Source organism: Desarmillaria tabescens (assembly GCF_030435595.1).
Source record: "Desarmillaria tabescens strain CCBAS 213 chromosome Unknown EV420scaffold_21, whole genome shotgun sequence".
In the NCBI taxonomy this organism is placed as follows: Eukaryota; Fungi; Basidiomycota; class Agaricomycetes; order Agaricales; family Physalacriaceae; genus Desarmillaria; species Desarmillaria tabescens.
Genome location: NW_026848320.1, coordinates 333,342 through 355,851, shown reverse-complemented (window position 1 = coordinate 355,851; position 22,510 = coordinate 333,342). Strand labels below are relative to the sequence as shown.

At 45.5% G+C, this 22,510-nt stretch overlaps 6 protein-coding genes across 6 annotated transcripts; 4 read left to right on the top strand and 2 right to left on the bottom strand.

The window, feature by feature from the left end:
- The first annotated feature begins 595 nt into the window (after positions 1-595).
- EV420DRAFT_1548745 (uncharacterized protein) lies at positions 596-1,642 on the top strand. The gene has a single exon (XM_060473402.1). It carries the CDS (start codon positions 698-700, stop codon positions 1,520-1,522), a length of 825 nt encoding a protein of 274 aa, XP_060329830.1. The 5' UTR covers positions 596-697; the 3' UTR covers positions 1,523-1,642.
- Positions 1,643-2,981: 1,339 nt separating this feature from the next.
- EV420DRAFT_1688878 (uncharacterized protein) lies at positions 2,982-3,877 on the top strand (the record flags this gene model as incomplete). The annotated part of the gene is made up of 8 exons (XM_060479316.1): positions 2,982-3,144; positions 3,198-3,276; positions 3,328-3,341; positions 3,397-3,501; positions 3,554-3,563; positions 3,623-3,640; positions 3,697-3,722; positions 3,778-3,877. Exons 1-8 carry the CDS (start codon positions 3,074-3,076, stop codon positions 3,875-3,877), a joined length of 423 nt encoding a protein of 140 aa, XP_060329829.1. The 5' UTR covers positions 2,982-3,073.
- A 9-nt stretch (positions 3,878-3,886) lies between these two features.
- On the top strand, positions 3,887-5,880 carry EV420DRAFT_1748663 (uncharacterized protein; the record flags this gene model as incomplete). Its single annotated transcript, XM_060480251.1, has 11 exons — positions 3,887-3,896; positions 4,028-4,039; positions 4,095-4,110; positions 4,162-4,201; positions 4,265-4,371; positions 4,472-4,484; positions 4,617-4,674; positions 4,725-4,749; positions 4,819-4,915; positions 5,240-5,293; positions 5,561-5,880. The coding sequence occupies 11 exons, from the start codon at positions 3,887-3,889 to the stop codon at positions 5,708-5,710; spliced, it is 582 nt and encodes a 193-aa protein (XP_060329828.1). The 3' UTR covers positions 5,711-5,880.
- A 353-nt stretch (positions 5,881-6,233) lies between these two features.
- EV420DRAFT_1548738 (uncharacterized protein) lies at positions 6,234-8,526 on the top strand. The gene is made up of 20 exons (XM_060473401.1): positions 6,234-6,329; positions 6,381-6,450; positions 6,497-6,510; positions 6,564-6,662; positions 6,712-6,721; positions 6,774-6,791; positions 6,845-6,870; positions 6,928-6,953; positions 7,002-7,036; positions 7,088-7,112; positions 7,159-7,170; positions 7,221-7,236; positions 7,290-7,335; positions 7,387-7,496; positions 7,544-7,594; positions 7,643-7,670; positions 7,716-7,776; positions 7,834-7,979; positions 8,030-8,062; positions 8,111-8,526. Exons 1-20 carry the CDS (start codon positions 6,268-6,270, stop codon positions 8,222-8,224), a joined length of 1,002 nt encoding a protein of 333 aa, XP_060329827.1. The 5' UTR covers positions 6,234-6,267; the 3' UTR covers positions 8,225-8,526.
- A 2,901-nt stretch (positions 8,527-11,427) lies between these two features.
- EV420DRAFT_1688872 (TAP-like protein-domain-containing protein) lies at positions 11,428-14,187 on the bottom strand (the record flags this gene model as incomplete). The annotated part of the gene is made up of 15 exons (XM_060479315.1): positions 11,428-12,029; positions 12,083-12,143; positions 12,196-12,217; positions 12,271-12,414; positions 12,467-12,582; positions 12,643-12,755; positions 12,808-12,977; positions 13,037-13,067; positions 13,129-13,146; positions 13,205-13,247; positions 13,303-13,426; positions 13,497-13,574; positions 13,631-13,841; positions 13,905-13,971; positions 14,024-14,187. The coding sequence occupies 15 exons, from the start codon at positions 14,185-14,187 to the stop codon at positions 11,883-11,885; spliced, it is 1,509 nt and encodes a 502-aa protein (XP_060329826.1). The 3' UTR covers positions 11,428-11,882.
- A 307-nt stretch (positions 14,188-14,494) lies between these two features.
- EV420DRAFT_1764891 (TAP-like protein-domain-containing protein) lies at positions 14,495-17,091 on the bottom strand (the record flags this gene model as incomplete). Its single annotated transcript, XM_060480800.1, has 14 exons — positions 14,495-14,904; positions 14,959-15,019; positions 15,072-15,093; positions 15,149-15,202; positions 15,258-15,292; positions 15,351-15,852; positions 15,911-15,940; positions 15,994-16,021; positions 16,081-16,123; positions 16,175-16,445; positions 16,500-16,710; positions 16,772-16,837; positions 16,888-16,919; positions 17,058-17,091. The coding sequence occupies 14 exons, from the start codon at positions 17,089-17,091 to the stop codon at positions 14,713-14,715; spliced, it is 1,581 nt and encodes a 526-aa protein (XP_060329825.1). The 3' UTR covers positions 14,495-14,712.
- Between the last annotated feature and the right edge of the window lie 5,419 nt (positions 17,092-22,510).

Sequence of the window (22,510 nt, the reverse complement as noted above, 5' to 3'; positions counted from 1 at the left end):
TTGCTCTCTCTGGGTGAGGGACGACCATCAATGGATCATGCGCCCTATCTTATGCCCAGGCAATTCTGACACGCTACGTCCCACAGAGGATATTACCGACGCGGTCAGCTTTCATGTTCCATACCATTTTACCGGAAGCAGGGCCTTCGCAATAGTTGATGCAGCAGCAGCAGAGGTACGTCTTTCTATGACACTCGGAACAAGCCCGTTGCTTACTACTCGGTTTGGACTAGGCTGCTCTACATCTGGACTTGTTAGCGAAGATCATCAAATTATCAGACGGAATATCCCCACTGGAAGCCTTTGAATCACAACTCGCAGAAGAGTATGGGATGGCTCCAGACATCGACTCGGTGGAGATTTTCCAAGAGACGAAAGCTAGGGCACTACTACACACTACTACACAGAGAGGCCTCTTGTGTCGCCGCCTTGATCGCCGTTAATACACTGTACCATCTTCGCCTCGAGTCTGAAACTATAAAGAGACGCCTTCCAACCCGCGAAGGACAGATTATTTTGCACGATACTGTGTCCCAGCAAGTGAGCCGTCCACACTATTTCTTTCTCTTATCGATGCTGAGTGTTTGTGCTGTAGCCGAATAAACTCGTGGGTGCGTCGCGATTCTGGGCTGTTCTCATTGGGATCGATGCGTATCCGGATTCAGCATTACGTGGATGCGTGTCGGACGCATTGTCAATGGAAAACTACCTTCACGAGGACCTTGGGGTACCCAGAGACCGTTTCCAGCTTCTCCTTGGTCCGAGGGAGCAAGTTTATCCCAAAGGCTCTGCCATCCCATCCCGCAAAAATATCATTGATACGCTTCTTAGTCTCATCACCAATCCGAATATTGTAAACGGAGACAACATTGTTATATATTTTTCCGGACACGGATCGAACTATTCGTGGTTTCATCACCACTTCCAGGAATCCTCGAATTCTGATGGACCTATAGACGCCGTTTTAGCAGCAGGATCCGTCGAGGCGCTTTGTCCTATTGATCGCAATAGTCCTGATGCAAATGGTTGCCCCATCCCCGACATCAGTGACCGAGAGATTAATGCCGTCCTCTCGGAACTTTCACGCGTCAAGGGAAACCGGATCACACTCATTCTTGACTGTTGTCACTCAAGCAGTGCCTCCCGTTGCCTATCTGAGTCAGGAATTCGCAGCGTTACTCCGCTTCCTCGTAGATGTTTCAGAGATATGCTCGTTGCTGCGGATGAGAAGCTGAAACAGTTCCCTTGCCATCGATCGGTTTTTGCAGATGATTGGCGCCCAGATACGGAGTCTCACGTACTTCTTGCGGCATGTAGGGAGTACGAGTACGCGAAGGAAATGGAAGGGGATACAGGCTTCAATGGGTTTTTCACAAAGTCCCTAATTCGCACCCTCACGTCTGGTTCCGTGACTGAGAAGTCAACATATGTTGATCTTGTTGCTGCTCTTGATCGATCAGGTCAACAGACACCAATTGCTGCAGGAAAGCACAGGAATTCGAAGTTGCGGTACCAGATTTAATCATATCTGTCGTTTCCGCTAAACGTTATTATTTCGAAGACAGACGTGACACTGACCTCAAGTTAAACTATACCACCAGGGTCCGTTGCGCAAATGCATAGGTACCATACTGTTGTTACTGATTCATTGTTGTATATATATATATATATTGGAATTCACTAGCGGTGCTAATTCTCGTCCAATCGAAGTGGAAGGGGAAGGGAGGCTTCCCTCGCATAATGCACGTTAAAATTGCTTCACATAAAACTTCTTCGCAGGGGAGAACAGGTTCCGAATTTGTGTTTCAACGTTAACATCAAGATCAGGAAACCAACAACACAGATGCATTCTCGGTGATAGCTATGCTCATTCTGCTGCGATGTCTCGTCCTACCCATTTATACGTGTCCAAGAGCTTTCTGTACTTGTACAATGGCATCGCATCTCTCAAGAACTATTCCGTCCCTTGGAGGCACTCTCGGCGCTCTCGGGCCAGGAGATTTTTGCGAGCGACACTTGCGAGCTTGCGTTCAACTGCGTTCATTTGCGTTGAACTCAAGTTGAACTGCGTTACATTGCATTTAACTTGCATGCATCTGCGCACATATGAATACCTTTGCTTGTGTTGCATACAAATACTTAGCTCTGTTTTACATACACTAGTAAAGTGCGTCTTATTTCGAACATTTACTTGCTGTTTCCGAGTTTCTGGATATGTCCCACCAGGTTAATGTCCCTTACTATGACTCAGGAAAGCCGTTGAATAATATGAAAATGCTATACAGGTATTGGTTTTACCTACAAAATGAGCACCCTCCATCATAGCGATATTTCACTTCGAAATGAATAAGAAATCTGACCTTTTTTTGAACTTTGCGGGATGAACAGGTTCTCAAACGAGCAAAACTTGCTTATACATCTCACAAAGATGTCATGCATACATTGCAAAGTAGAACGCAAGCCTTAAGAAGATGAACGCATGCGGTTGGAAATTAAACGCAAGCGAGCGGAAGCGGCTCCCGATTGGCTCGCAAGTGTGACGGAGTTGTGACAACATGTAACATTTGCGTTCGACGCGAGTTGAACCGTCTTAACTCTTGGTCACTTCTGATATTTTTGAGTTATCAGCTTCTAGTCGTCACATTTGTGTTCGTTTAATATTCCCATGATATATCTTCTATTGAACTTGACCCTCTCTGACCAGCAGCCAATGTTTGACTTACCTTCCTCCCTCCAAGTCTGTTCGTGCCTTACACCAGTTTTCTTGATATTAGACCCCCCCATTCACGACCGTTGAAATAAATTATTGATTTACTAGATATTCCAAGTCAAATAATCACTCCATAGGTTGATTTTTTGGCTCTTGAGGTTGGGTTTTGAGCTTTGAGAGGATATTACCTCAAAATAACCATCAAATTTCCATTCTTTGCCAAAAGGTATTATATCTTTCTGCGTCTAGAAGCACTGAATAAATTCTGGAGCTATTTTTATACAAGAAATCTCAAGAAGGTCTTTGTCACGCTCGCACACGCAAATGCAAGCGTGACAATCGCATGCGAGAGAACGCAAACGCATGCTCGCAAGTGCGCTCGCAAAATTCTACGTGCCCGGCGCTCTCTACATCGGCGCTACCGTAGCCGCCGTGTAAATGGCTTTTTCTACTCCCAACAATGCTTTCTCACTCATTCTATCTGTAGCTTATTCGGTATAACAAATCTACAAACGGTCATTTACTACAAGAGATACCCTGATGACTGGTGGGTCTACAGATATTCTGTATGTCACAATTTGTTCGTAGTCAGTGTCATGCTGAAGTCTGTGATACAGGTAGCACTACTTTGGTTTGTTCATTTACACCTAGCTGTCAGGGTAATTTATGGCAGTATTCTTTGACAGGGTCCTTGATACCCTTCATGTCACTTTAAGCACGCATGCCCTATACTATTATCTCATTGATAAGGTCGATATTTTCAGGTCTTTGGTTGGAGAAAATGCGCAGTGGTATGCTTCCGGACAGGGAGAAAAGGCAAATTTCACTGACGATGCGTTACAGGAGCTTTAAGGTGAATCGTTTGTAGTCCGTCACATCATAAACTTCTCTAACTGTGGCTTGCATTTTCAGCTGCAATTTGGTATAAATGTGGGTCTTCATGCTGTATTTATGGCATTGCTTTATCTCATCAGCATTCCATCTAGGTGTTGATCGTTGTGTATGTCCAAGGGTACGAATCGTATCATTTACTGAAGTAGCAAAAGTCTTATTGGTATACTTCTTAGGGTGTATGCTATTCGACTATGGAAACGTTCGTATTTTAGGGTCGTTATGGTTACTATTGTGACGGCTCACATTGATCCTAGTTGGACGCTATTTTGGTAAAATTCTCCCATGGTGAATCGTAAGTATCCATTCAGTTATCCGAGCATCCTTCTCTTGCTTATTATCCGACAGTTCTTGGCCATTGTGATCTCGCTCGGTAATAAAATCCTGTTTTCTTGTCGAATATGTGTTCAACTATGTTTCATTTAGGTGTTGGGATATGTAAGAAATCAATGATAGCTTGCTTGGTCCGATTACACTGACAATATTCCTGCAGTTCTGGCCTATGGCATGTAAGGGATCATCAGTAACTGTGTTTTTGGCATCTGAATGACTCTTCACAGCTATAACACCGAGAAATTTTCCTTCACCTCTGATAGCGGTGTATGTGATAAGTTCACACCCTGAGAAATCATGGATATTTCATATTTCCCCCAATTAATGCAGGTTCCAATTTATGCCTTCCTCTCAACGAACGTTGCAGAGGACTTCATGATAGCCTTCATGATGTGCTACTACATGCACAAGAGTGGAGAAGCCATAAATTCATCCACGTGTGTGGATCCTAGCTGGGATCTTCGAGTTCTAATCGATTTCATCATAATAGAATGACCTCCTTTCTTGTCCGTCTAATGTGACTGGCTCTTGTATCAGGTTTAGCTACAAGGTGAAGATATCTGTTTTGACCTTTTATATGCTGTACCTGATGAAGCCAGCAGTGTATGCTCGTTACTCACTCTCATCGCCGTCTGCTGTCTCTCAATCTAACCTCACACCAGGATCTAACCAATATCCATAGTGTTTCGCGTGGCCAGAGTCTTTCATTTTTCTCGGGATTGAATTCGTCCTACCTAAACGTGGGTATTATTCATTGCCTACTAATAATGACTGACAAATGTCCTCACAGTTTACATCAACTTGCTGCTTGCTATGTAAATCTTCGTGTGTTTTCTTTACCTGAAGCTTAATTTTTCTAGGTTCAACTACCGATGTAAATGTAGGTCGAAAAAGGCAATCGAAGAGCACGGAGGACATTCAGTTCCTACCATCCTCCAGTTAGCACCCAATGGCTCCGAAGGTTCCATGGCAGACTCAACGGTATATAAACCAGTCTATCAATGCCTTGGAATTCTTACCCAGCGTCTATTTCAGAATACCAGAGTTTCGTTCCAGGGTATCTGTACTTTCGATGATAAGTCAAAAGGAAGTCTTAATCAAGGTGAACCTTGACATCATGTAGAGTGGCTCAGACAAAGCTGTTGCCTGATATTCACACAGGCGAGAATGTGTGGCAGTACCCATATGATAGAACTTGAAGGACATATGTATATAGCTTTCACCGTGTTTTTCTATTATACTGAGGTCAACCTCGTTCGAGGGGCCAAATACTGTGTAGCATAGCCATCGAGAAGGACGTTCTAGGCCTACTCTAAGATGATCTCTACGGATACATTGCTGACCGTCGTAGGAAGATCCGTGAGTCAAATTTTCTATGATATTCGAGCTGTGATGAAGAGTCGCGCGCGACTCACTAGTGATCAATAGACTCCTAAACGAGACAGTTGCTTGTCCCACCTCTCGATCGGCGTTAAGTGCTAAGATGTCATCGTCAATCTCGTCGTTTACATCGTCCTGTGCCAGCTATGCATACATTAAGGAAGTCCTAGGGGTTCCTTTCATCCGACTCCAACCATCCCGCATTACTTTCACCCAGAGATAGCTCTGACTGCTCCGGAGTCATAGACCTTTGCTTTAGTCCAGCCACCTTCAATCACGTCCTCCTGGCTCCATCTGGAATCCCATCCTCTCCGGAGTCCGCTGCTCCCAGACTTGCTGCGGTTGATGCGCATCCCGCCCAAAAGCCTCATCGGGGGCCCAACCTTCCATCTGTAGGTAGAACGAGTGCATAATTAAATCGTATTACGACAGAATTGGTCATAGCATAGGACTACTGGAAGGCCGGTAAGAATTTGGGTAGAATCTGAGTCATCATGGAGTCTATTGCTGAGGTGTTTGCCTGAGTGCTGGCAGTATTGCAGTGGGAGGCTTGCAGTAGGTATAATACTGAATTGTTAGCTACTAGAGCTCCTAATGAGCTCCTTATATACTATGAAATGTATCTAGAATATTCTACCAAAGTAACTAAATATATCTAAGTATCATGACAAATGAATAAGCCGAAGCTTCGGGAATCTTCTGGCATAAGCTTGAAGTTGCAAATCCCAACACTGAGTCCTGGAGAGGCAGATTTGTTGGAAATTGAGCATGAGAACACGGTCTTTTACGGATTGATTAGTCGTGTTTATCGGGCGAATGTAACGACGAGGAGACAAAGCTCCACCATGGCATTGGCGTCATCCGGGCCGGACTTCTATTTGAAACTCCGCTAAAACCTTGCGAGTGGTGAACTTCGGTATACTTCGGTTCCATCCTTCTATCGACGACTTGTCATGGATGATATGCAGGGGATCAGCAGCGCAGCCATGTTAGTGTATGGGTTCACCGCTTCTTTGTGAGTATACCGGTTCATATTACCGTGAGCTCCATACTCATCAAACTTCAGCATGAGCGGAACCATCGTCTTCCAGGTTCTCACCGACCTGACATTCGGCTCTTCGCAAAAACGTTGCAACGTACGCACTTTCTTGTTCTCATACCACTCTGACTGACCAGGCATAGACTCTCGTTATCTGGTACATTCCTGATCTTATGGATTACTTCTACTGCAACAACTCACTTATTTTAGGGTCCTCGACATTATCCACTCGGCGTTCATTCTCTTTTCTCTTTGTGATTATTTCATTACATTCTCTGGTGCTGAGGGCATGGATGATCATATCCCTTGGTAAGTGATGCTCTCGCTTGGTAAATGACTGGGTCTCATGAGTTTCAAGGTCTATTGCGGCAAGTACCTTTCATTTTCAGTATTGTCATTCCGCTCACATGATCTACGAAGCTGACCGTTGCCATCACGGTACGCCACCTGTAATCTTGATTATCTACTGCTCTTACATTGAGTCATGTCAGATGATTCAAGCCCTCTTCATACAGTAGTGAGTATCATTCCAGCACTAGATTCAAGTCGGCGGGAAATTCAATCAATCGCATAGCCTTTTCACAAGAGAACTCCATAGATGTATGTCTATCTCACAAAGAAGTCGGCTTTTAAAATGATCCCCTGTAGGCAGCGACCGAAACTGGACTATAACCGCTCCTATCGTGAGTGCCTCATTTTTCCATACTAGACATGCGCCTAAGTTTTCCCTTTAGCTCGTTCTGTCCTTCATCCAGCTAGGTGAGCAGCCCTTATCTCTATGACGATGACTATTCATTAGTTTCAGTTACCTCGTCCGGTGCGTATCTGTCCATGTCGGAGTCAGCTGTCTCTAAACTGCTTATGTAGTCTCCACATTTGAGATGTACGTGACTTAATTTTTCCTTTTATTTCACTGAAACTCACTATTTGGGATAGGATGCGACTCCAGAAATTCTCTACTTTCCATCAGCTTTATCCTGGTGTATGTTTGTTTTTCCCTCATCATGGATTCTCAACTTAGGCGCAATCATAGTTGGTTTTTGCGACCAGTCTCTCCCTATCAGTGGTGGTTAACCTCCTTATCACGGGTTGGTTATGTTACTTCTTGCGTTCATTGCAGCGAGAGTTTGGCTTGCCATCCGAGTAAGTGTATCACCCTCTGGTAGTGCATATCATAATATTAGCTTTAGAATCATTGGTAGGGTGAAATACTACACCCTTTCATGCGGCTGGTTCATAAGGTAAGGTGATTTACGTTTTCTACGATTTGCTCGTTAACTCGCCCCTAGTATAACAACCATCGGTGCATTGCTTTTCGTAAGTCTCGTACATGTTAGCGTTCCGCCGTTCTTACTTTGGCAGTGGGTTGCCTTGCCGACAGATCCAGCGTGTTTTCTTGCTCTGTACCTTGTCATCGGGAAACGTATGTACAATGCTAGCTTACATCCTGAACTCCTGCTCACCTGTCTGATCTCACCAGTATATGTCATTTCATTCCTAGCTGTGCGTGCTTCGCGTACACAAATCTTGGGATTCCGCGGGGAGAGGGAGGGATGGGGCGAGCTCTTCATTCTTCGATCAAAAAAGTCTGGAACTGAGATTCCGAATGAGCCCCTGGATGGAATGGTATGGAATCTTCGTTCGAAATCATTATTGTGGTACTGAATTTTTTGTAGTTTGTGTATTATCCCAAGGAGAATGTACAGCAGGTTCGTTCGCCCGATGTTGTTTATGATGAACGTGCTGAATTGTCCTAGGTCGAGGTGATTGTCAAGGAAACCTTTGACTATGGAAAGCGCTTCCATGGTGCTAGTAAAGAATACCATTCGCAGTACTTGAGTGCACCCCGCAAGCCTACCCTAGCGGTGTGACTTCAGCAGTATTGACACATCCTGTTAACTGGTCTTGGGTGCCAATTTCGTGTCGGTTTCTGTTCCTTTCCTTCTTTTGTTTCTATTCTCTCGTTTGCTCGTCTTAGCTTTGAATTCCCGTTGCTATCGTTGATCGTATCAGCTATCGTCTATATCCCTCATTTAGCTATTGTGCCCAGTCCTTCTGTCTTGCAAAATATCTTTAGTGTTGTCTTTCGTCAGTCTGTTGCACATCGGAATGGACTCTTCAAGAGGCACCATGTAATTTGGTGGCGACAAGGTCAATGTTAGATATCTTTCACGCTCAACACAGTTATCGGACCAGTGTCACAACCACGTGATGTTACGCCGACGTGTAAACTCCGAAGAAGCGAATTTTGAACACTCGCCGTTTTCTCTTTCATCCGGTCTCCTGGATTATGCTGTCAGTAAATTTCTCTCTTTTCCTGTATTTTATTTCTTTAATTGTTTATGATAGATCTATGTTGTGCATACAAACTGAAAAATCTGATTCTGACTCTAGGTCTTGGTCCCTTGAGCTTCCCGATGCCCGAACCACCCAGCCTCTCCTAACCCCTCTATCAGCGGTTTTTGCGAGGAATATCCTTCAAGCTACTCTTTCCAAAACACCTGATCGTATCGCAGAGCTCGACTCCCTCACTGAAGCGACCGCACCCCTTCTCAACTATCCGACTAAAAATCACAAACAAGTCATAGAGAACCAAGTGAATGCAAAGAAGATTCTCTCCACACCTCTCCAGCCTCCGCCCGAAGCGCTCACAGAGAGATTTACTTGATGCCGGGCGTTATATGGTCAAATGGATCTTCGTTTCGATCCTCGCAGAGTCACTTGGATGTTGACATCGTGCGTTTGGACCTTTTGAAAGCCAATTCCTGAGGAGGAGCCCTGACCCTGAAGTGACGTTCATTTTTTTGGCGTGCGTCTCGGTCCACTCCTGTGCGCCAGAGGGAGGCATACGGGTTTCAGCGTTAATCGAAGGTATGTATAACTCTTCCTCCCCGTTAGATTTTACTAAAAATCACATAGGCCTTTAGACCTGTAAACGAACTGATTCTATTCCAGTAAGGAATAAGGTGTTCGTTTTCCGGCGATATGGCACGTACTGTTATCAGTATGTAGGACATTCCTTACTCCTCCAATTTCGCTTTTGTTTGGTTGTATTCGATTATACTTGTACTATGTCTTTGTCGTAACCAGAAATTCGGGGCCGTCCTTCTGAAATCTGACAAGAGGATCTGATGCCGAGTCGGCGTAGGCCAATGCCACTTGGCAATTCCCTAGTGGCCCCCCACAACGAACACTTCTTCGACTTCCTTGTTCACCTATTCCAGACAATCTATCCCTGAACTGTAAGGTTCGAATATGATAGCTGCGACATCTTGGGATTCCACTGTGACGTTTTCACAGGCGCTCTGCTACAAATGCCTCTCATCTTTAACCGACGACTCGGATTCTTGTCTCATTCCACCTATCGCCGATGTCTACCTCAAAAACAGCGATCCCACGGCTCGACTTAGAGATTATCGACATCAGAGATTCTTACAAGTCTCTGACAATCTATCACTCAAGTTGACGAAGATCTCAAGCTTGAATCTCAGACACTGGAGAAACTCAAGGCCCAACGCGCCAACATCAACGCCGTAGTCAACCATCCACGGCGTTCTCTCTCTCTCTTCAATCCGTCTTCCCCGGGAAATGCTCGGCGAAATATTCGTGCATGCCACTGATGAGTCCAACAACGTTTTTGACACGTCTTCAGGCCCTTGGGCTCCAAACTCAGGTTGACAGACGCGTTTCTCCATCATGCGGCAATAGAGCTCGGAAAGACGCGTCAAACGCGTGGAATACGCGCGATATAGAGGAATATCATATCCTAGAGCGTCACGAACTTGAACAACAGCAATGAGTATATGAATCCTCGTGCGCTGGTAGGGATCACGTCGAAAGAGCGACATCATGTTAAATCATACTGATGTTCACCGGCCCGAGCCCTAACACTCAGACCTTAAGGTTATTTCTCCAATTTGAAGGGGTATTGTGCCACGGTTTCTTTGCTATTTTCTATTTTTCAATATCCTTAGGTACTTCGACAGGTTCGACCGAACTTCAGGAAAGGTTCTGTAACTTCTTATCTGACGTCGTTCGGGTGCCACTGGGTAAGGTCGATTCCTCCTTTACTTTACTGCTTCCTTTGTTATCTCTTCGAGTTACAACCCGAGGTCATAGCCACACGAGTCGCAGTGTGACATAACTAATGGCACAAACATTCATTGATCGATGCCTTAGACATAGCTATTAAGATCAACTTCCGAGTCGGGAACCGATTCACGATAAATGGCCTAACAAACCAAAAAGGAATCTCACATAGTACCCGCTGACTCTTCGATCGGACGCCACCAAGTGATATTAATTGTCTCTATGATCGAACGACGTATCTGGCGATCTCTTCTACGTTGTCTCTATATCCGGTGTCTCATCATGGTTTGAAACCACAGGAACGACTAGATCATTGTTAAATCCGAGTATGTTTATACGTAGCTAGGCTGCCGCTATATAAACCTCCTCACTTTCGAGAGCTTTATTCCATTAATCGTCTGCTCATTCATACAACCCGACTCAAAGGAACCTCCCTCTACCTTCAGATAAATCAACCATGTCTTATAACTATCCATTCCCATTCCCATCCGACCGGGCATGTCTATATGTTTTGAAGCAGTCTAAACAATGTGCTGACGCTGTTGGTCATCCAGAAACCTATCGCGAACATGAACTTCTTCTCTCCTGAAACGCTCATGGTAATTCCAGCCCGTTTACTTGAATAACACATTATCCTTGTTTACCCCACTTCTTCGACAGCACGACGGTCGGATGCCACCCCCCATCCAGGCGCAGGCGCCTCCTCCGCAACCCCAAGTCGTAAATACTTCCTCCTGGGTAATTCTGCTCGTTAACTAAGTACTCTTTAGGCGTCTGCGAATGGTGGAACCCAACCTCCCGCGGCTCAGGGAGGAAATTCAAATGTGAGTAATTGCAGTGTACTTTTCTGCTAGAAATGTATTGACGAATAATATAGAATTAGGTTTTTATTAAGGACTTTATGACAAACTATCATCATGTACTTGATGCTTCACTGTTTATATTTACGTCTTACATTTTAATGTAATTGAGTATTAATGCTCTACGGTAATTTACATCTTTGCGGGTTTTCAGCGCTTCATAGAAGGCAAATGGCAACATACAGTTCCCTGCAATTCAGTGAACCTGAGGACTTCGCCCTCGGATGAAAGAAAGGATCGAACCAATACATTTCGAGTACTCAGTATGGATGACATAAATGTCCTTCCGAAGAAAGTGTCGAGCAAATATAGTATGAAGTCACTGGAGATACGGAGATGAAGACTCGAATTTTCGAAGAAGTAAGGTATTCGCGAGAAGATTGAGAACGGAGTGCATGTATTTACACACCACGCGTACTGTCTACAGTCCAACCGAAGTAGTACACGTAAGATAACTTTGGGCTAGATACGAGCAAAAAACTGAGAAAAAGATGTACGACTTGGACGCGAAGCTGGGATGAGCAAACCAATGTTCGGGGTAAAAGGGGACTAGGACAAGGAGAGTGATTATACTCCAGAATTATTGGCGACCAAGGGTGATTGACGATGTTGGGAACATCTCGGACTCGATTTCGCAGACTGTTCCGTCGGCAGGAAGTGTACCGTTTTGAAAGTACGCTTGAATGTATGCGTGCGTGCATGTAGACAAAGAGAACAGGGAGGTGTGCTGTAGCAGCGGGAAATGAGAGTACAACAACCAATTTTTAAATGGTTGCTTACCCCGGACGAGTTTTGAGCCAGAACGACGGAGCCGGGGAATGCGCTCGACGTCTTCCGCGCCCTATAGAAAGTTAAATCAAGTGATCCTGGCAGGAAAGAGTGGCGTTACTTACATAGATAGAGGAGTAAGGGGATCTGAATGATACATTGATATTAGTGAAAAAGGACAGTCCAGGACGGACACATACCGGCGGTGTTTCGTATGAAAAGGATAGGATAACTGGTATTTCCGGTAACCGGACCTATCAATAGATATTCTACAATGATCCCTAGTGATGTCTGCGGAAAAAATCTCACCCGTAAATCTGCCCTCACGATGGAATTTCCATCCACTGAATAAAAACGGAATTAACAATTAACACACATGTAAAAGAGGAAATGTACTCACGCGCAGCTGATTCTTCGGATAAAAAGTATAGTCGGAAAGGGTCGATAAATCCTTGATGCTGTCCCAATAGGCCAACAGATCTGCCGCAGAGTCCGTGTTATTCGATGCATCGCTATACATAATAGGAATTTGTGCCTCCCATGAATTAACTTAAACAGATGAAGGATCGTACGCCATCGCCTGCATCCCGTAAATTATACTGCCATCCCTGGCGGCCGCAATATCAGCGAGACCTTGGGCGAGGACAGAGAAATATCTGTACGGTTGGGAGAGGGGCAATTCTGACTGCAAGCCTCGGGACAGTATAGTCAACAACGCCATAGAACGATGGCGTTACGACTGGAATTGGCTGAATAAGAAGAGACTCGTATAGAGAATCGAACTGTTTAGAGATGGCATCTGAAGTAGGGGCGTGGAAAGCGCATGCATCGGGGCCAGCAGCCACGCATGCATCAAAGAAAGATTGCATGACCTTGTCAGTGTCGGCAATCTGATTGCGCAAGTCATCTGGAGAGGATGGAAATATAAGACACTATAGGCTTGAAGACGCAACATAATCATCTTACTTCTGTAATAGGCCGTCCATATCTGCCACGCCTAATTAATATGAATAAACGTGCGTGAGTAGGGAAGAAGTCGATTACTCACCGTCAAGCACCATACGTTGGACTTTATCCTGGAAATTAGAACAATATTTAGTAAAAGAACGACACGAGAATGATGGGGGAACGCACGGGAAACATTGTAGCAAAGGTGGTGCCAAGAACTATCCCATAACTGGAGGGAATGGGTCAGCCATCGGGCGAAAGTGGAACTCAAATCGCTTGCTTACGATAATCCCAAATACTGCAGCTTCTCTTGGCCTTTCGCCTCACTGATCCATAGCATATCCCGAGCGCTGTTGTCCGTAGTCATATGATTCAGGATTCCGTTATCTCTGTCTTTGGCCAGCTCCGCTATAACCTGTGCAGATGCCCAGTAAATAGGGAATCTGGTCGGCAGTTAAGTTAGCAGCTGTAGTCCAACGATTGGGATTCGCAAGCCATTGCGAATGCTCTTCCTTTGAGAGAAAGAACTCCGCTCGGGGCGTCGAATTACCGACCCCTACAATGGTCGTAGTGTGAGCTTGAGTGGATAACAGCAACAGGAGGTCACCGCACCACGGGGATCGAAGCTGATGAAATCATATTGGTTCCCAATAACAGATGCAAGTAGCGGACCCATGAGAGCCAAGGCGGCGACGCCGCTACCACCAGGGCCTCCCGGATTCATCAGTACGGATCCTTTAGATTCGGTCTTGGAATGCGCGGAAAACTTGATTACCGCGAGGGAAGCTTTATTACCGTCTTCATTCAAGTAGTCGATAGGCACCTTTTGTCATGCAGAGGGAACATTCAGTGAAACTTCCGGGTAGCGATATGAGAAAGAAAATACCTGGAAACAGGGTGCATTGGTAGCCAGAGTAGCAGTCGACCCATGATAAATTGCTTGTCGGTTCAATCTATAATTCAGTCGTGAGCAATAGAACCTGAAGAAGGAGAAGCCGGACAAACAGTCCTCCAATCGAAAGTGATTTGAGCCAATACTGTAGGAAACAGGAACTCGGTGGTACCAGAGAGAACGGAGAAGGCAAAGATGAGAGCAATCGTTGGGAAAGGTGACATTGAAGGCTGAAAATCAATCTGTGAGCATTTATATGTGTCGCCTCACGAATCATGATCAACAACAGGGTCTGGGTCACACTGAAACGTATGCTTGATACGTACGCAGCGTCTTCACAGTGAGAACTTTCTCTGCCAAGATATACGGAAATGGATCAAGAAATGCAGGTGGTGGCTGTAGAAGAAGGGCATCGCACTCGCATTCGCACCCCTATTCGCACAATCCGGGCGCAGCCGAACTTAGGCCGGGGCTCTGTATCTGCTCCCTGCTACAACCGACCATCGCCTCGCTTGGTTCTTGCTTGTAGCAAGTATGCCCTGAACTATGTGCGACCTATTCGTCACGAGAGATGGGATGTTTGTGTGAAAATTGTGAACAGGGTATCTTTTCCGCAACACGAATTATTGATTTAAGACCGAAGGAGTAGTACATATAAGAAAATGGGGCTACATAGGAGCATCCCAGTAGAACAGGATGAAGGACGGATGAATTGGACGTGTAAAGCTGCAATAAAGCAAACCAGAAAGGAGACAGTGTTGAATATACTTGACAAACCGTAACAATGCACCAATTGAAAGAATTAGTGAATATGTTCCGGAGTCATTGGTTGGCGACCGAGGAAAGCACGTCGCTGATCAGTGGTGTTTGAAGAAGCTGGGAACATCTGAGACTCAATCTCACAGATTGTTCCATCTCCGGGAAGAGTGCCGTTCTGAAAGTACGCTTGAACGTATGCTTGTGTGCATGCAGACGAAGCGGCCGGAGAACCGTGCTATAATAGTGGGAGAGTGAGTATAAGAAAACCTGCGTTCGAATAGATAGTTACCCCTGACGAGTTTTGAGTTAGAACGACAGAGCCAGGGAATGCGCTGGACGCCTTCTTTGCCCTAAAGACGGATAAGTAAAACGAGCCTTATATATAGTGCTGGAGTGACTTACCCGGCAATTGATGTAACGGGATCTGCATGATGCCTTAATATCAGTGGAAAGAGAGGGATGGAGGCAAAAGCGCATACCAGCCACGTTTCCTACGAAAAGAATAGGATAATTGGTGTTGCCGCCGACCGGACCTACAGAGGAATGCCTCAGTGCAAGTCCCTGTTACGTGTGCAGGTAAAAGCTGACCCGTAAAACTGCCTTCACGATGGAATTTCCATCCGCTGAAGTGAAATAAATTAGCACACACAAAGAGACATGTCGTGGAAGGGATATACGCACGTGCAGCTAAGCATCTGCGTGAAGAGTAAATCAGAAAAGGTTGATACTCCCTTGATACTGTCCCAGTACGCCAACAAATCTGGCAGGGAGTCCGTATTATTCAGTGCATCACTGCAGGAAATAGCAATTTCTGCCTCCAAGCCATTATCATAAACGGTAGAGGGGTCGTTCACCGGTGCTTGCATCTCGTATATTATGCTTCCGTCCCCTGCTGCGAGAGCAGCGAGACCTTGGGCGAAAACAGATGCATATACATACGGTCGATACAGGGTGTACTTCACTGCTGTTCGCAAGGCGGCATAGTCGACGACACCATAAAACGATGGGGTTACGACTGGGACTGGCTGGGCGCGAAGGGATTCATATAGAGAGTTGAGATTATTGGATATCTCTTCCGAAGTAGGGGCGTAGAAAGCGCATGCTTCAGGTCCAGCAGCTACGCATGCGTCAAAGATAGATTGCATGTCCTTGTCGGTATCGAGAAAGTTATTGCGCCAGTCACCTGGAAACAACAGAATCTGAGACACTCTAAGCTCAGGGACGCCGCGCAGTTATCTTACCACTATAGTAGCCATCCACATCTGCTACACCTGATTAACATGAGTTAATTTGCCTGAATAGAGGAGAATAGTCGAATACACACCATCAAGCACCATACGTTCGACTTTATCCTAGAAATTGGAAGCGTGATTAGTCAGTTAAGGGATGCAAGAATGACCGAGAAGCGTACGGGAAACATTGTAGCGAACGTGGTTCCGAGAATAGTTCCATAACTGGACGGAAGCGATCAGCCATCGAACGAAGGGAAGGAATTGCTAGCTTACGAGAACCCCCAATACTGCAACTTCTCATGACCCACTGCTTCATTGATTGCCAGCATGTCCCGTGCAACATTGTCAGTACCAATGTAATTCAAGATTCCATTATCCCTTTCCTTGGCCACTTCCGCTATAACATGCGACGACGCCCATAGATGAGGAATCTGGTCCGAGCTTGTGTTAGGAGCAGCCGTCCAATGATTGGGATCAGCAAGCCAGAGCGAGCGTTCTTCTTTTGTGAGAAAGAATTCTGCTCGAGGCGTCGAATTACCGACTCCTGCGATAGGCGGAGTGAGAGATAAAGTAGATATTAAGATGATAATTAACGTACCACGAGGATCGAAGCTGATAAGATCGTATTGAGTCCCAATGACAGACGCGAATAGTGGACCAGCGTAAACTACATCCGCGACTCCACTGCCGCCAGGACCTCCGGGATTCATCAATACTGCTCCTTTATAGTCTGTCTGAGATTGCGCAGGCAGTTTGATTACCGCGATAGCCGCCTTGTCACCAGCCTCGTTAGAGTAGTCAATGGGAACCTTGCAGCACGTATCAAAAGGTTAGCGGTGAACACCATAGTGAAAAATTGGAAAGTAATACCTGGAAACGCGCGCATTTGTAGTTTGAGTAACAGTCCACCCAAGATAAATTGGTCGTTGGTTCGATCTATCATTCATCGTGAGTGTTGGTGCGTCAAGGAGAAGCAAAGGACCAACCGCGCTCCAATCGAAATCGCTTTGAGCTAACACTGTTGGGAATAAGGATTCAGCAACAGAAAATGACGCATAATGCAACGACGAGAGAAATCATTGTAAAAGATAGTTATTGAGCACAAATCTATCAACGAGCATTTATACGCGTCAACAACGGCAAGGCCGAGCCGCACCGAAACGCGTCTTGGGTACGGCTGCGAAGTCCATCCTGTTCCAGTTCTTCATTTCCAAGAAGTATGGAAGTGAACCATGAAACCCAGGTTAGTAGCTCTAAAAAAGGGCCCCCGCTTCGTATAACAACCTCGTGGTACGGCTATTATTGTGCAATTCTGGATCGTGCACCACTGATAGAAATCAATAATATTAGAATCTATCATTCGGGGCAGATGACTAACTCGTACCGGTTAAACAAGGGAAATGATTAGAATAGAGACGAACATTTGACAGAGTCCTTTGACCAAAATCTGTCGGTTTCACTATTAAGTGGATAACCGACCTATTCTGCCTTGGTCAAATCCTGAGTCAAATTTCTATGTTATCCATCCGTTGTCACCGGTTTATGCATGGCTCGAAATGACTGCTTGCCAAGAGTGTTCGTCTTGTATTGGATCAAGATCCGGGTAGGTCTTTATGTAGCAGAGTACATGGAAGCAGTGTTGTCTCCCAGAGCCACACCCTGAGTTAAGATTCTGTTTCGTGTATAATATCAAAGCAATACACCTCCCAAGAGAACGTGGACTGCGCACCAGGACTGAGGAGATATCTATCGTATGGGCTAAACCTTCAACCTTGAGGAAGAGCACAACACAATATAGTTTCGCGGGAGTGAACAAAACGAAGGAAAGATGTTAAGTATCTGCTGGGAAGAATGAGTACGATACGAGCAAAGACACTGTCCATGGTAGAAAACCAACTTTGGGCGGCAATTGCCGATGGATAAAAAAGGTATTCACCGCCCGTTTTGAAACCCCCATGGCAGCTTCCGCTATCCCTTGCTCTGACACATATTTGGTGTTACAATGATAATTAATAATGTAATCCTGCAGATTTATTTCTCCATCTATCAATTAAAATAATGAAGATGAGAAGGTATGTAAGGCTAGAATTCTTCACGGAGGTCACCGTGCCGCATTACGAATTGAATCATCATTCCACAAGTTCCGCCAACATCTTCTGCTTCGCGGTTCTTTTGGTCTTGGAAAACGAAGGTGCCAAGCTGGTGCCTTTCAATGTGAGTTCGAATTGATGTGATCTATCACTGATCTACTATACCCACGCCGTCTTCAGATCTCCGTCGACACTGCTCCTCCAGCTTCATTTCCAGACTACCTCCTCGTCAGCCCATTCATCCGACGCAACGAAACCTCTCATCGTCGTTTTCGGGAAAAATCAAAAACGGCACTGAAGAGACTGAATTCGCCGTTTACAGCAAATCTAGTTTGAATACACCTCTTTAGGGCTCATCACGTACATCGAATCCTCCGCCGACGACCTCGTGACATAGGCTGGCTTCGTAATGGAATTGCCTGGGGATGGCAGTTTAGAAGTTGTCTGGACGGGAAGCACGTCGAACGCGTCAGGGAACAGCAGAGAGGATGATGTTTCAGACGGTGGGCGTCATGAAGTGGGCCTACGTCTGGCCTTAGCTCCGGCGGTGAGGAAGGGATCCCAAGGCAAAAGAATTTGCAGTTCAGTGTCTGTTGGGATGATGGGGAGGAGACCATACACTGGTAAACTCTATATGCGTGAAAGGGCTGATAGGTAGGGAAACAGTAAACTGGTTCAACGATTTTCGATGAGTGGTACTAGCACGATTTCCATCAATAGCAAGTTAAATTAGGTTCTACTCAGTAAGCAAAAGACGCTACCCGCAGCACTCGGACAAAAGGCACACCCTCCTCTTCCTCTAACGTACTCACAGCTAGAGCAAGAGCGCTATAACTGTATCGAAGACGATGTTGAGAAGGTGGAGTTCCGCTGCATAGCTTGATACCGCTCATATGTCGGTGAAGCAACGAGACAAGTTACCCCGTTCACGAGGTTCAAATTTCTTTGTCGCCCACTGGACCATTTATATGACTAGTGATCATCGGCGTCTGGTATTGCAAAGGGGTTTGTGGTCCTCATATTCTACGAAGGCGGTATGTAAGAACAGAGCTCGTCTGGAAGCATATAAAACATACCTTCTGGTTGCTGATTATCAGGTTGTAGATGTGACCTCGATTGTGCTACATCGAATGATCTTGACAAGTTGGTGCGCTGCACGCAATTCTAGCTCGAAAGTCACCAGCATAGAGCCGTACTTTCTAAATGTCAATTGATGACATTAGCTTTCTGGACGGTGGCATTCGCCCAGATCTCCGATCTCGACATCTTTCTCTACAAATGGAGTATCCTATTGAACGCGAGTCATAGAAAAACCCATGAAGATCGGCGACATACCACCCTAGATACTAATCTCGGAACCTGCCTAGAAGTTCCTTCGCGACGGCTGGGTCATTCTTCGGCAAATAATTTCTCGCGGCTGGAAAAAGTTGATCAGCATAGAATCCTTCTAATGATAGCTCTGTCGTACCTAGAATGAGCCAGGACGGGTGCATAAGAAACCGATGCTTCTCGAACCCTCTTTCCGTTCTGCTCTTGTTCCGGCACCTGGACGTATATCAAAGGGATGAATCTTGCCAAGAAACGCGCGACGCATGGAATGGTGACCAGACAAGACGATGCTCTTGAATTCACTTAGGAGTCCCGATGTCACAGGAAAGACCATCTACCTTGCAGGTGCTTCTGGAGCATCTGGTTATTGTCTGGCCAGGCTCTTTGTCATTCCCAACACATAAATCTCTTGATATTAGAGCAGAAACAGGTCTTGAAAGACATCTAGAAGACACCTACGGTACGTAGAAGCATAAGCATAAACAACAGATTCATGCTATAAAAAATGACGAACATTCTGGCCATGATCGTCTAACGCAAGACTTTTTCTCCAGTCCAACGGTCATGCACGTATTTGGAAAAGCACTGTTGGAGTGAGTTGTGTGCGACAATGAAGCGGCCTACACTCGGGGTTGTCGATGATGGTGTATGTTTCATTGACCCGCTCGACGGTGCACGTCCTGCCATTAGTTCGGTACCCAGACATGGTGGTTGAAGAGAGAGCCGCTGTTGAAAATCTAAAGACGGCTTGCTCGATTTCCAGCTGGACAGGTACAAGTAACTTACCTTGAAGGGTCAGTTAAGCGCCACCTGCTCATGCTCATGCTCATGGTTTGAGCAACACGGCGAGAACTTGCAGAGATATAGTCGCCTCAATAATAATATACCTTGGAGTTTCTGTCAAAGAGTGAGGAGAGAACATGACAGAGGAAAAGCAACGCACGTTAACGCCCAATCCTGCATAGACTAACAACCACGGTCCCTGTCCCAGCCTGGCGAAAGTGCCCTTGAAATTTCGTCATTTGTCGCCACTGTACTCTAACGACGATGATATTCTCAGGAGAACACTGAAAGGCGCTGGAAATTGAGAAGGGTATTGTCTACCACAAGTAATCAGGTCTATCAGTCAAAAATATTTTCCTGGTATACATAAAGACGCACCTTCCCAGTCAAATGACATCACGATCGCTTCCTTCCTGATTTTTTGTTTGCCAAAATTGCGAGTAAAAATACAACTTTTCGGGCTGGGCAATTTCCTAGCAGGACGACGACATGTTAATAATCGAGTTCGAGTTGGATAATTCATTTGCGCGAGTAGGACTCGAAGGCGATGCCCGCAAGCAATAGTGCCTTCATGATGGTCGGGAGAAGAGCAACGCACGTGACTGTGACCTTCCTGACATTCGTGCTGCCTGACTTAGATCAGCGGGCTGAGTCAGCAAGCATGCTTCAACGTTCATTTTGCGTTCACTCAACGTTCATTACGCATTGAATGTCCAGATTATTTCTTACTCCTGCCTAATCTTTTCTAACTCTCATGGTAGGCTAGGCCTCCTAATAACTGTTTCTTGTGATCTGCTTTGCTAGGACCGGAAAACCATTGAACTGTTGATTAAATGTTGATTCGTCCTGCAGCTTGCCCCAGCCGGACTGTGCCGTCTAATAGTATATATCGAGTTAGCTGTTTGGAAATCACAAGATGCTCTGAAGTTGCACTAGAGATACACATAAAACCTTTCATATCTTGAAGGAGAGACCAAGTATCCATGTGAAATTGGGAACATGTATCTATAATCTTCCATAGATCACGAACCATCGGCGTACTAGAACATATATGATGACAAGGTTATATGGGGACAAATTTAAGAGTAAAAAAGTGAAAAGACATGTCAAATGGAACGTGGAGAGCTATAATGAAGCGGTAAAGAGCAACTAAGGGAATAGATTTCGACAAATTGTTACAATGCCTCAACAGAAGTAATTGGTAACTAGGCTCCAGGTCATTTACGACCCAAGAAAATCACGTCACTAACTGCCAGTTACGTTTGACTGAAGCTGGGAACATCTGAGACTTGACTTCACAGACTGTTCCATCACTGGGAAGAGTACCGTTTTGAAAGTACCCTTGAATGTAGGCTTGCAGTGCACGCATACGATGCAGCTAATGACTGCGTGCTATAGCAACGGCAGCAGTAAGTGTAAAGAAACCTATTTTCAAACGACTGCTTGCCCCTGATGAGTTTTGAGTTAGAACAACGGAGCCAGGGAATACGCTGGACGCCTTTTTAGCTCTAGAGATGAACAAATCAAGTGGGCCTCAATTAAAATAAGGAAGATGAGAAGGTAAGGCTAGAATTTTTCACGGAGGTCACCAGAAATCCATGCCGCATTACCAATTGAATCGTCATTCCGGAATGAAAAGTGAATCGCGCATCCAGTATACAGCCAGTATATATAGGCAGCTGGCTACGTGTCTCGGATAGCCGGTTCAACGGGATCGGGCGGCATGACGAAAAACACGGCGGGGTTCTGGCATGTGATAATGCCTGGACAGAGAACCGTTTACATTTCCTCGCAGCTTGCTTGCAGTCTCTGCACATGAACCGAATACTGTCCAGGTGAACATTACGAGGTGACAAAAAACACCAGTTGTGTAACAATTGACATTGCTATCATATTGAACGAGTGCCAGCGCCAAGCTAGTACAATTTTAAACAATCTGTTCAGATATCTGTAATGGAGGTTGTGTTTTAGATTCGCAGCCTTATATTCTTCCCGACTGTGGGCTCTGGCGGGACGGTTGGAGCAGCCTGAAGAGCGGAGCCCGAGCGGTTATACAAGTTGGCTCGAAAAGCGACTTCGACCGTGGGGCGTACAAATAAATGACCTCGAGAAATTGAGAAGCAGTTGAAATCGTCTAATTTTGGTGTATGATGTCGCATGGTGCGAAGACACATCTGTATATGAATGTTTCAAGGTTCTAAAAGGCCTTTAAAAATGTAAGTAGACGGCGATTATGCCAAAAATTTTAGACCATAAGCGCACAGAAGATGCGGTCATGAAAGGGGGAACCATTGCCGTCACCTCAATGTCTAGAAGGGCCTGGCGATTATAGCGCTGATGTTTCAGGAGCCTGATGGATGTAGATTTAGCGAATGAACCTTACTATGAAGAAACCGGTCAAAGCAGC